This window comes from Myotis nattereri, assembly GCF_964212035.1.
Source record: "Myotis nattereri genome assembly, chromosome: 1".
Lineage (NCBI taxonomy): Eukaryota > Metazoa > Chordata > Mammalia > Chiroptera > Vespertilionidae > Myotis > Myotis nattereri.
Window position 1 is genome coordinate 1,632,848 of NC_138075.1, and position 12,424 is coordinate 1,645,271.

Sequence of the window (12,424 nt, forward strand, 5' to 3'; positions counted from 1 at the left end):
GGTGCCCGCCTGCCCCCCCCCCCCCCCCCCCGGCTCCACTGACCCAGCCTCTCTCCATCCGCAGTGTCCGGACGGCAGCTGCAGCCCGAGGACCCGGACGCAGACACCGAGGAGGACCGCTCTGTACGTGAGGCCCGGGGGACGCCCTCCGCACCCCTTCCCCGGGCCTGGGCAGGGCCCGCGGCTGAGGGTAACCTGACTCCCCCCCCTCCCCCTCCCCCCGCCGCCCAGGTGACTGAAGGGCCCGTGGAGGAGATCATCCGGCCCCGGCCACAGGGGTCCTCGCCCGTCTACGAGTGTGTGACCGAAGGTACCGGCTTCGGACTCCAGGTGAGCCGGCCGGACAGACCCCCGGGCTGAGGGAAGGCGCCAGCGGGGCCCTGTGGCCGCCTCCTCTCCCGCATCGCCCCCATGGGCAGCTCACAGGCGTGTCTGCGCAGCCCCGCCGCCCCGCCCGCCGCCCACGGTCACGGCTGTGCCTGATCGGCTGCCCTCTCTGCCCCCACCCCTCCCTTCAGCTAGTCAAGCAGGTCTGCGCACACGTGTGTGCACACACATATATGTATGCATGTGCGCACAGGTGTGCATGTATGTGCGCGTGTGTGAGGAGCAGATCTGCTCCTGTGGATGGCAGGGGAGGAGACAGGTGGTGTCCCACTGCCGAGGCCCTCAGCCCCCTCTGCACGCAGCCCCGCCCGGGGTCCCTGCCTCCCCAGGCCACTCGGTCCCCGGGCCGGGCAGGGGGGTGACCCGTATCTGTGGCCGCAGGAAGACACGCAAAGCCGGCCAGGCTCCTCCGGGCGACGGAGGTCCTGGTGGAAGCGGGATTCCGGGGACTCGCGGACCTTCTCCAGGATGAGCCGTTCGGAGGTGGGTCTGGTGGGAACAGGGGTCAGGGGGGTGGGTCCCCCACAGGGCTCCAGCCAGAGGCCCAGGCAGAGCAGGGGGAGCGGTGCCGGAGCCGAAAGCTGCCCGTGGCAGGGCGTGCACCCCGTCAGGCCGGGGTCAGGGCTCCAGGGGCCGGGCCAGGCTCCCCCCTGCCTGGGCCCCTATGAAGAGCCAGGCTGCTGGCTGGGGACCTGGGTGCACACACCTCCCCGCTCAGCCGCATGTGGTTGAGGTGGCTGCCTGCTGCACAGGCTGCGGAAGGTGCTGGATTCTGTGGGCTCCCAGCGGGGAGGGGGCACTGCCCCTGCGGCCACCTGTCATCGGGGTCCCTGGCAGTCCTCAAGCCCTGCCAGCCCCGCCCCGGCCACGCCCAGGCCAGGCAGGCCGCGCCCTTGGCTGCATTTGCCTCCGCATTTGTGACCCGGGCAGCTTGGCCTCCTTGGCGACCAGAGCTCACAGCGAGTGAAGAATGAACAACATGGAGGAGGGAGGTGGGGGAGGGGGGGCATGGAGGCCCTGACAGCTGGGAGCAGAAGCCCCTCCCCTTTGCTCCCCAAGTCCCCTGGGGTGGAGGGCTGTGGACGGGCTGCCCCTGAGTCCTGGCAGGTAGGAGCGGGGACAGGAGGAGGCCAGTCCCCCCAGGCGGCTGCAGCTGGCTTCCTGCAAAACTGGGCCACAGCGACCCAGGCCCACCTGGCTGCGCCCCCCCCCCGTGCCCTCTGCCAGGCCCACCTGGCTGTGCCCCCCCCCGTGCCCTCTGCCAGGCCCACCTGGCTGCGCCCCCCCCACCCCCCGTGCCCTCTGCCAGGCCCACCTGGCTGTGCCCCCCCCCGTGCCCTCTGCCAGGCCCACCTGGCTGCGCCCCCCCCACCCCCCGTGCCCTCTGCCAGGCCCACCTGGCTGTGCCCCCCCCGTGCCCTCTGCCAGGCCCACCTGGCTGTGCCCCCCCCACCCCCCGTGCCCTCTGCGGGCGAAGTTGGGCAGGACCTGGACTCTGTCCTGGAGGAGGCAGCCCCAGCCCTGGGCCCATGGCAGGACGCACAGGCGCTCACCCAGGCCCCGGTGTGCCCCGCTCCGTCCACGCAGGAGGCGAGCGAGGTGACACTGAAGACCGAGGTGGAGGCCGGCGCCAGCGGCTACAGCGTCACGGGCGGCGGGGCCCAGGGCATCTTTGTCAGGCAGGTGCTGAAGGACTCCTCGGCCGCCAAGCTCTTCAGCCTGAGAGAAGGTGCCCTGGCCGCCCGCCCCGCTCCCCGGTCCCATCAGCGTGGGAGGGTCTGCAGGGGCCAGGCCAGCCCGGAGCTCAGGATGTTGTCCCCATGCCGGGCTCTCTCCCCTGTGACGGGGGGCACCCGCCCGCGCAGAGCTCCGTGGAGGGAAGGGCTGGGCACATGGCGACTCCCTCTTGTGCACACACCCCTGCAGGCCCTCCACACCCCTGCAGGCCCCTCTGCACCCCTGCAGGCCCTCCACACCCCTGCAGGCCCCTCCACACCCATCCAGGCCCTCCACACCCATCCAGGCCCCTCTGCACCCCTGCAGGCCCTCCACACCCCTGCAGGCCCCTCTGCACCCCTGAAGGCCCTCCACACCCCTGCAGGCCCTCCACACCCCTGCAGGCCCCTCCGCACCCCTGCAGGCCCTCCATACCCATCCAGGCCCCTCCATACCCCTGCAGGCCCTCCACACCCCTGCAGGCCCCTCTGCACCCCTGAAGGCCCTCCACACCCCTGCAGGCCCTCCACACCCCTGCAGGCCCCTCTGCACCCCTGCAGGCCCCTGTATACCCCTCCGCACCCCTGCAGGCCCTCCATACCCATCCAGGCCCCTGTACACCCCTCCGCACCCCTGCAGGCCCTCCACACCCCTGCAGGCCCCTCTGCACCCCTGCAGGCCCCTGTACACCCCTCCGCACCCCTGCAGGCCCTCCATACCCATCCAGGCCCCTGTACACCCCTCCACACCCCTGTACACCCCTCCGCACCCCTGCAGGCCCCTCTGCACCCCTGCAAGCCCCTGTACACCCCTCCGCACCCCTGCAGGCCCTCCATACCCATCCAGGCCCCTGTACACCCCTCCACACCCCTGTACACCCCTCCGCACCCCCGCAGGCCCCTCCACACCCCTGCAGGCCCTCCACACCCCTGCAGGCCCCTCCACACCCCTCTGCACCCCTGCAGGCCCCTCCGTCCCAGCAAGGACAAACCTGGGGGAGCTAAGGCCACGGCCCCGCTGTCTCTGTCTAGGGGATCAGCTGCTCAGCGCGACCGTCTTCTTTGACCACATTAACTATGAGGATGCTCTCAAAATACTTCAGTACTCAGAACCGTACAAGGTCCAGTTCAAGATCAAACGGAAGCTCCAGGCCGCAGGGCCCGAGGACTGGGCCTCCAGCACTGCTCAGCGCGCCCCAAAGCACACGGGTACCCAGGTGAGCCCGCCGTGGCCCCCGGGGGGGGGGGGTGGCGGCCCTGAGCCCAGGGCGCAGACGGACTGCGGACTGCTTGTACCGGCTCCAACCGGCTCCTCTCCCTGCGTTTCAGGACGAAGATGTCGCCGAGGGGAGCACAGACACACCTGTGAAGACGCTGGAGAGAGACGGGGACCAAGAGAGGCTCATCTCCAAGTCCAGGGCAGGCAGAGGCCGGCGGGCCCAGAGGGAGAGGCTGTCCTGGCCCAAATTCCAAGCCACGAAGAGCAAGCGTGGGCCCCGGAGGTCGCACAGCTCCTCCGAGGCCTACGAGAGGGGCCAGGCCCCCAGCGGGTCCCCCACGAGCTCGGACACGGAGGCCCAGTTCCTGGCAGAGGAGCGGGAGCGGACGGCCGGGGCCGGCAGCCAGCGGAGGAGGCGGTTCCTAAACCTGAGGTTCAAGGTGGGCTCCGGGAAGGGACCGTCGCCGGTGGGGCGCCGAGGCAGAGTGGCCCGAGGCGGGACTATCCAGACCCCCCACCCGGCGGAGGCGGGGTCCTGGGGTGACAGCCGACAGGACACGAGGGAGGGCAGGGCGGCAGAGACCCCGGAGGGGACACCTGTTCGGAGCATGGATGGTGGAACGGGCATGGCACCCAGACGCCGAAAGAAGACAAAGGCAGGGCAGGGCCAGGGGGAGAGGGTGCCACGGGGGACAGCCGGGGCGGGCCCAGCCCTCGGACGAAGCCGGGCGGGCCACGGGGAGGGAGGCAGAGGCTGGGCACGGGCATTGCCAGGTGATCCCTGCAAGACCCTGCCGGTGAGGCCGCCCCCGGGGCCACCAGCCGAGTGCCAGACCCGAGCACCAAACCTACAGACGCCCACCTTCAGCTTTTCCAAAGGAAAAGAGCTGGGCACCGAAGGAGGAATGCAGGCCCGCGAGCCGGGGCCCCAGCAGGAGCAGCCGGCCGCTGCGGCCATGGAGGAGGGGGACCAGGGCCCAGACACTGCGTGGGACAGAGTCCCCACAGCGCACGGGCCGCACGGGGAGGATGCCAGAGCAGAGAGGGGCGCGGCAGGACTGAGAGAGGGCAGCAAAAGGGGGGACAGTGACGTGGGGGGCGGGGAGGAGAAGAGGAAAAGGCTGGGGTTGAAAATGCCGTCCTTCGGATGGTCGCCTGAGGAGGCAAAGCCCAGGGCAGGAACACGGGGACAGGAAACAGACAGACACTTCACGGCTGTCCATTTGCAGATGGACCCAGAGGACGCCGATGGGAAGGAGAGAGGAGGCCAGAAACACCCAGCAAGGAGGACAGCAGAGAGGGACCGGGGCGCCAAGCTGGAGGGCAGCCTCGGCCTCGGGGACAAGGAGGTGGTCGCCCACGACAGCAAGTTCAAGATGCCCAAGTTCAGGATGCCTTCCTTCTGCACGTCAGGGGCAGCCATGGAGGCCTCAGGGGACGTGTCCCTGCCAAAGGCTGAGGCAGACGTGTCCCTGCCCTCCATCCAGACTGACGTCAAGGCCAGTGACCTCAGTATCGAGCTGCCGTCTGCCGACGTGGACATCAAGACAGGGGAGCTGGGAGTGAAGCTCCCGGAGGGCCACCTGCCTGAGGGAGAGCTCGAGGGACCCTCCTCCGGAATGGGGTTCAAAGGGCACCTGCCCAAGGTGCACATGCCCAGCATGAAGATGCCCAAAGTAGACTTCAAGGGCCCCCAGGTGGACATCAAGGGGCCCAAACGGGACCTGAAGGGCGCCAAAGGGGAGGTGTCGGCCCCTGACATGGAGGTGTCGCTGCCCAGCATGGAGGCGAACATCCAGGCACCAGGCCCAATGGTGGAGGGAGATGTTGTCCTGAGGGACAGAGAGATGGACGCCTGGGAGGGGAAGGTCAAGATACCCAAGTTCAAGATGCCTTCCTTCGGAGTATTGAGGCCAGAGATAAACTGGGGGACATCTGTGGACATGCCCGAGACCGAGTCGAGAGGGGAGGCGAGACTTCCTTCCCTGGAAGGTGAGATGCAAGTCCCAGAGGGTAGCATCCACCTGCCATCTGCTGACCTCGAGATCCCTGGGGGAGAGTGGGCGGTGGCCGTCCCCGAGGGAGAGGTGACCCAGGGAGAGCTGAAAGGCAAAGCAGGAGCCAGATTCAAAGGCCACATGGCCAAGGTGCAGATGCCCAGCATCCAGGTACCCAAAGTGGATCTAAAGGGTCCCCTGGGGGACATCAAGGGGCCCAAACTGGACTTGAAGGACGCCAAAGGGGAGGTGAATGTACCCAATGTGGAGGTGTCACTGCCCAGCGTAGACAACATTCCGGCACCAGGGCTCAGACTTGAGGGTGAACTCATCCAGGGGGATAAGAAAGTGGCCGCCAAGGAAAGCAAATTCAAGATGCCCAAGTTCAAGATGCCTTCGTTCGGCACATCGGTACCGAGCAAGGATTGGGGAAGTTCCGTGGACATGCCAGGGCCCATGGACGAAGGGATGATGACGCTGCCTTACTTCCAAGGTGAGATGGGAGTCGCAGAGGGCAGCGTCAGAATGCCATCGGCTGATCACGAGCTCCCTGGGGGAAAGATGGAGGTGGCCCTGCCTGAGGGACAGGTGAGCCTGGGAGAGATGAAGGGCAAAACAGAAGGAGCCAGCTTCAAGGGCCAGATGCCCAAGATGCAAATGCCAGGCATGAAGATGCCCAAATTAGACTTCCATGGTCCCCAGATGGACTTCAAGGGGCCTAAACTGGACTCGAAGGGCACCAAAGCGGATATGACAGCCGCTGAAATGGAAGTGACACTTCCCAGTGTGGAGGTGAGCATGCAGAAAAAAGGGGTCCAGATGCAAGGTGACATTGTCCTAGGGGGAAAGCAGGTGGCCACCAAAGACAGCAAGTTCAAGATGCCCAAGTTCAAGATGCCTTCCTTCGGGACGTCTGGGCCCGGCAAGTCCATGGAGGCCTCAGTGGACGTGTCCCTGCCCTCCATCCAGACTGACATCAAGACCAGTGACCTCAGCATCGAGCTGCCCTCTGCCGACGTGGTCGTGAAGACAGGAGAGCTGGGAGTGAAGCTCCCGGAGGGCCACCTGCCCGAGGGAGAGCTCCAGGAGCCCTCCTCCGGAGTTGGACTCAAAGGGCACCTGCCCAAGGTGCACATGCCCAGCATGAAGATGCCCAAAGTAGACTTCAAGGGCCCCCAGGTGGACATCAAGGGGCCCAAAGTGGACCTGAAGGGCGCCAAAGGGGAGGTGACCGTCCCCGAGGGAGAAGTGAAGCTTGGAGAACTGAAGGGCAAAGCAGAAGGGGCCACGTTCAAGGGCCACATGCCCAAGGTGCAGATGCCCAGCGTGAAGATGCCCAAAGTAGACGTCAAGGCCCCCCAGGTGGACATCAAGGGGCCCAAGCTGGACCTGAAGGGCGCCAAAGGGGAGGTGACCGTCCCCGACATGGAGGTTTCGCTGCCCAGTGTGGAGGTGGACATTCAGGCTCCGGGCGCCAAGCTGGAGGGAGACATCGTTCTGGGGGACACAGAGGTGGCCACCAAAGACAGCAAGTTCAAGATGCCCAAGTTCAAGATGCCTTCCTTCGGGATGTCTGGGCCAGGCAAGTCCATGGAGGCCTCAGTGGACGTGTCCCTGCCAAAGGCTGAGGCAGACGTGTCCCTGCCCTCCATCCAGGCTGACGTCAAGGCCAGTGACCTCAGTATCGAGCTGCCGTCTGCCGACGTGGACATCAAGACAGGCGAGCTGGGAGTGAAGCTCCCGGAGGGCCACCTGCCTGAGGGAGAGCTCGAGGGACCCTCCTCCGGAATGGGGTTCAAAGGGCACCTGCCCAAGGTGCACATGCCCAGCATGAAGATGCCCAAAGTAGACTTCAAGGGCCCCCAGGTGGACATCAAGGGGCCCAAACTGGACCTGAAGGGCGCCAAAGGGGAGGTGTCGGCCCCTGACATGGAAGTGTCGCTGCCCAGTGTGGAGATCGACGTCCGGGCTCCGGGCGCCAAGCTGGAGGGCGACATTGTCTTGGGTTCCAAGGAGGTGGCAGCCCACGACAGCAAGTTCAAGATGCCCAAGTTCAAGATGCCTTCCTTCGGGACGTCTGGGCCCGGCAAGTCCATGGAGGCCTCAGTGGACGTGTCCCTGCCCTCCATCCAGACTGACATCAAGACCAGTGACCTCAGCATCGAGCTGCCCTCTGCCGACGTGGACGTGAAGACAGGAGAGCTGGGAGTGAAGCTCCCGGAGGGCCACCTGCCCGAGGGAGAGCTCCAGGAACCCTCCTCCGGAGTTGGACTCAAAGGGCACCTGCCCAAGGTGCACATGCCCAGCATGAAGATGCCCAAAGTAGACTTCAAGGGCCCCCAGGTGGACATCAAGGGGCCCAAAGTGGACCTGAAGGGCGCCAAAGGGGAGGTGACCGTCCCCGAGGGAGAAGTGAAGCTTGGAGAACTGAAGGGCAAAGCAGAAGGGGCCACGTTCAAGGGCCACATGCCCAAGGTGCAGATGCCCAGCGTGAAGATGCCCAAAGTAGACGTCAAGGCCCCCCAGGTGGACATCAAGGGGCCCAAGCTGGACCTGAAGGGCGCCAAAGGGGAGGTGACCGTCCCCGACATGGAGGTTTCGCTGCCCAGTGTGGAGGTGGACATTCAGGCTCCGGGCGCCAAGCTGGAGGGAGACATCGTTCTGGGGGACACAGAGGTGGCCACCAAAGACAGCAAGTTCAAGATGCCCAAGTTCAAGATGCCTTCCTTTGGGATGTCTGGGCCAGGCAAGTCCATGGAGGCCTCAGTGGACGTGTCCCTGCCAGAGGCTGAGGCAGACGTGTCCCTGCCCTCCATCCAGGCTGACGTCAAGGCCAGTGACCTCAGTATCGAGCTGCCGTCTGCCGACGTGGACATCAAGACAGGCGAGCTGGGAGTGAAGCTCCCGGAGGGCCACCTGCCTGAGGGAGAGCTCGAGGGACCCTCCTCCGGAATGGGGTTCAAAGGGCACCTGCCCAAGGTGCACATGCCCAGCATGAAGATGCCCAAAGTAGACTTCAAGGGCCCCCAGGTGGACATCAAGGGGCCCAAACTGGACCTGAAGGGCGCCAAAGGGGAGGTGTCGGCCCCTGACATGGAAGTGTCGCTGCCCAGTGTGGAGATCGACGTCCGGGCTCCGGGCGCCAAGCTGGAGGGCGACATTGTCTTGGGTTCCAAGGAGGTGGCAGCCCACGACAGCAAGTTCAAGATGCCCAAGTTCAAGATGCCTTCCTTCGGGACGTCTGGGCCCGGCAAGTCCATGGAGGCCTCAGTGGACGTGTCCCTGCCCTCCATCCAGACTGACATCAAGACCAGTGACCTCAGCATCGAGCTGCCCTCTGCCGACGTGGACGTGAAGACAGGAGAGCTGGGAGTGAAGCTCCCGGAGGGCCACCTGCCCGAGGGAGAGCTCCAGGAACCCTCCTCCGGAGTTGGACTCAAAGGGCACCTGCCCAAGGTGCACATGCCCAGCATGAAGATGCCCAAAGTAGACTTCAAGGGCCCCCAGGTGGACATCAAGGGGCCCAAAGTGGACCTGAAGGGCGCCAAAGGGGAGGTGACCGTCCCCGAGGGAGAAGTGAAGCTTGGAGAACTGAAGGGCAAAGCAGAAGGGGCCACGTTCAAGGGCCACATGCCCAAGGTGCAGATGCCCAGCGTGAAGATGCCCAAAGTAGACGTCAAGGCCCCCCAGGTGGACATCAAGGGGCCCAAGCTGGACCTGAAGGGCGCCAAAGGGGAGGTGACCGTCCCCGACATGGAGGTTTCGCTGCCCAGTGTGGAGGTGGACATTCAGGCTCCGGGCGCCAAGCTGGAGGGAGACATCGTTCTGGGGGACACAGAGGTGGCCACCAAAGACAGCAAGTTCAAGATGCCCAAGTTCAAGATGCCTTCCTTCGGGATGTCTGGGCCAGGCAAGTCCATGGAGGCCTCAGTGGACGTGTCCCTGCCAGAGGCTGAGGCAGACGTGTCCCTGCCCTCCATCCAGGCTGACGTCAAGGCCAGTGACCTCAGTATCGAGCTGCCGTCTGCCGACGTGGACATCAAGACAGGCGAGCTGGGAGTGAAGCTCCCGGAGGGCCACCTGCCAGAGGGAGAGCTCGAGGGACCCTCCTCCGGAATGGGGTTCAAAGGGCACCTGCCCAAGGTGCACATGCCCAGCATGAAGATGCCCAAAGTAGACTTCAAGGGCCCCCAGGTGGACATCAAGGGGCCCAAACTGGACCTGAAGGGCGCCAAAGGGGAGGTGTCGGCCCCTGACATGGAAGTGTCGCTGCCCAGTGTGGAGATCGACGTCCGGGCTCCGGGCGCCAAGCTGGAGGGCGACATTGTCTTGGGTTCCAAGGAGGTGGCAGCCCACGACAGCAAGTTCAAGATGCCCAAGTTCAAGATGCCTTCCTTCGGGACGTCTGGGCCCGGCAAGTCCATGGAGGCCTCAGTGGACGTGTCCCTGCCCTCCATCCAGACTGACATCAAGACCAGTGACCTCAGCATCGAGCTGCCCTCTGCCGACGTGGACGTGAAGACAGGAGAGCTGGGAGTGAAGCTCCCGGAGGGCCACCTGCCCGAGGGAGAGCTCCAGGAACCCTCCTCCGGAGTTGGACTCAAAGGGCACCTGCCCAAGGTGCACATGCCCAGCATGAAGATGCCCAAAGTAGACTTCAAGGGCCCCCAGGTGGACATCAAGGGGCCCAAAGTGGACCTGAAGGGCGCCAAAGGGGAGGTGACCGTCCCCGAGGGAGAAGTGAAGCTTGGAGAACTGAAGGGCAAAGCAGAAGGGGCCACGTTCAAGGGCCACATGCCCAAGGTGCAGATGCCCAGCGTGAAGATGCCCAAAGTAGACGTCAAGGCCCCCCAGGTGGACATCAAGGGGCCCAAGCTGGACCTGAAGGGCGCCAAAGGGGAGGTGACCGTCCCCGACATGGAGGTTTCGCTGCCCAGTGTGGAGGTGGACATTCAGGCTCCGGGCGCCAAGCTGGAGGGAGACATCGTTCTGGGGGACACAGAGGTGGCCACCAAAGACAGCAAGTTCAAGATGCCCAAGTTCAAGATGCCTTCCTTCGGGATGTCTGGGCCAGGCAAGTCCATGGAGGCCTCAGTGGACGTGTCCCTGCCAGAGGCTGAGGCAGACGTGTCCCTGCCCTCCATCCAGGCTGACGTCAAGGCCAGTGACCTCAGTATCGAGCTGCCGTCTGCCAACGTGGACATCAAGACAGGCGAGCTGGGAGTGAAGCTCCCGGAGGGCCACCTGCTTGAGGGAGAGCTCGAGGGACCCTCCTCCGGAATGGGGTTCAAAGGGCACCTGCCCAAGGTGCACATGCCCAGCATGAAGATGCCCAAAGTAGACTTCAAGGGCCCCCAGGTGGACATCAAGGGGCCCAAACTGGACCTGAAGGGCGCCAAAGGGGAGGTGTCGGCCCCTGACATGGAAGTGTCGCTGCCCAGTGTGGAGATCGACGTCCAGGCTCCGGGCGCCAAGCTGGAGGGCGACATTGTCTTGGGTTCCAAGGAGGTGGCAGCCCACGACAGCAAGTTCAAGATGCCCAAGTTCAAGATGCCTTCCTTCGGGACGTCTGGGCCCGGCAAGTCCATGGAGGCCTCAGTGGACGTGTCCCTGCCCTCCATCCAGACTGACATCAAGACCAGTGACCTCAGCATCGAGCTGCCCTCTGCCGACGTGGACGTGAAGACAGGAGAGCTGGGAGTGAAGCTCCCGGAGGGCCACCTGCCCGAGGGAGAGCTCCAGGAACCCTCCTCCGGAGTTGGACTCAAAGGGCACCTGCCCAAGGTGCACATGCCCAGCATGAAGATGCCCAAAGTAGACTTCAAGGGCCCCCAGGTGGACATCAAGGGGCCCAAACTGGACCTGAAGGGCCCCAAAGGGGAGGTGACCGTCCCCGAGGGAGAAGTGAAGCTTGGAGAACTGAAGGGCAAAGCAGAAGGGGCCACGTTCAAGGGCCACATGCCCAAGGTGCAGATGCCCAGTGTGAAGATGCCCAAAGTAGACGTCAAGGCCCCCCAGGTGGACATCAAGGGGCCCAAGCTGGACCTGAAGGGCGCCAAAGGGGAGGTGACCGTCCCCGACATGGAGGTTTCGCTGCCCAGTGTGGAGGTAGACATTCAGGCTCCGGGCGCCAAGCTGGAGGGAGACATCGTTATGGGGGACACAGAGGTGGCCACCAAAGACAGCAAGTTCAAGATGCCCAAGTTCAAGATGCCTTCCTTCGGGATGTCTGGGCCAGGCAAGTCCATGGAGGCCTCAGTGGACGTGTCCCTGCCAGAGGCTGAGGCAGACGTGTCCCTGCCCTCCATCCAGGCTGACGTCAAGGCCAGTGACCTCAGTATCGAGCTGCCGTCTGCCGACGTGGACATCAAGACAGGCGAGCTGGGAGTGAAGCTCCCGGAGGGCCACCTGCCTGAGGGAGAGCTCGAGGGACCCTCCTCCGGAATGGGGTTCAAAGGGCACCTGCCCAAGGTGCACATGCCCAGCATGAAGATGCCCAAAGTAGACTTCAAGGGCCCCCAGGTGGACATCAAGGGGCCCAAACTGGACCTGAAGGGCGCCAAAGGGGAGGTGTCGGCCCCTGACATGGAAGTGTCGCTGCCCAGTGTGGAGATCGACGTCCAGGCTCCGGGCGCCAAGCTGGAGGGCGACATTGTCTTGGGTTCCAAGGAGGTGGCAGCCCACGACAGCAAGTTCAAGATGCCCAAGTTCAAGATGCCTTCCTTCGGGACGTCTGGGCCCGGCAAGTCCATGGAGGCCTCAGTGGACGTGTCCCTGCCCTCCATCCAGACTGACATCAAGACCAGTGACCTCAGCATCGAGCTGCCCTCTGCCGACGTGGACGTGAAGACAGGAGAGCTGGGAGTGAAGCTCCCGGAGGGCCACCTGCCCGAGGGAGAGCTCCAGGAACCCTCCTCCGGAGTTGGACTCAAAGGGCACCTGCCCAAGGTGCACATGCCCAGCATGAAGATGCCCAAAGTAGACTTCAAGGGCCCCCAGGTGGACATCAAGGGGCCCAAAGTGGACCTGAAGGGCGCCAAAGGGGAGGTGACCGTCCCCGAGGGAGAAGTGAAGCTTGGAGAACTGAAGGGCAAAGCAGAAGGGGC

The 12,424-nt window shown here is 64.7% G+C and overlaps 1 protein-coding gene across 1 annotated transcript in view; it reads left to right on the forward strand.

Annotated features, from left to right (window-relative positions):
• Nucleotides 1–12,424, forward strand: part of AHNAK2 (AHNAK nucleoprotein 2) — a gene marked incomplete at its 5' end in the record, with an annotated part of 42,395 nt that overhangs the window by 16,454 nt on the left and 13,517 nt on the right. Inside the window, 11 exons of the mRNA XM_081106976.1 lie at nucleotides 65–123; nucleotides 232–330; nucleotides 769–879; nucleotides 1,975–2,116; nucleotides 3,135–3,319; nucleotides 3,432–6,497; nucleotides 6,681–7,661; nucleotides 7,845–8,825; nucleotides 9,009–9,989; nucleotides 10,173–11,153; nucleotides 11,337–12,317. Of these exons, the coding sequence (XP_080963102.1) occupies nucleotides 65–123; nucleotides 232–330; nucleotides 769–879; nucleotides 1,975–2,116; nucleotides 3,135–3,319; nucleotides 3,432–6,497; nucleotides 6,681–7,661; nucleotides 7,845–8,825; nucleotides 9,009–9,989; nucleotides 10,173–11,153; nucleotides 11,337–12,317 (8,567 nt within the window). The remainder of the gene's footprint in view (nucleotides 1–64; nucleotides 124–231; nucleotides 331–768; nucleotides 880–1,974; nucleotides 2,117–3,134; nucleotides 3,320–3,431; nucleotides 6,498–6,680; nucleotides 7,662–7,844; nucleotides 8,826–9,008; nucleotides 9,990–10,172; nucleotides 11,154–11,336; nucleotides 12,318–12,424) is intronic.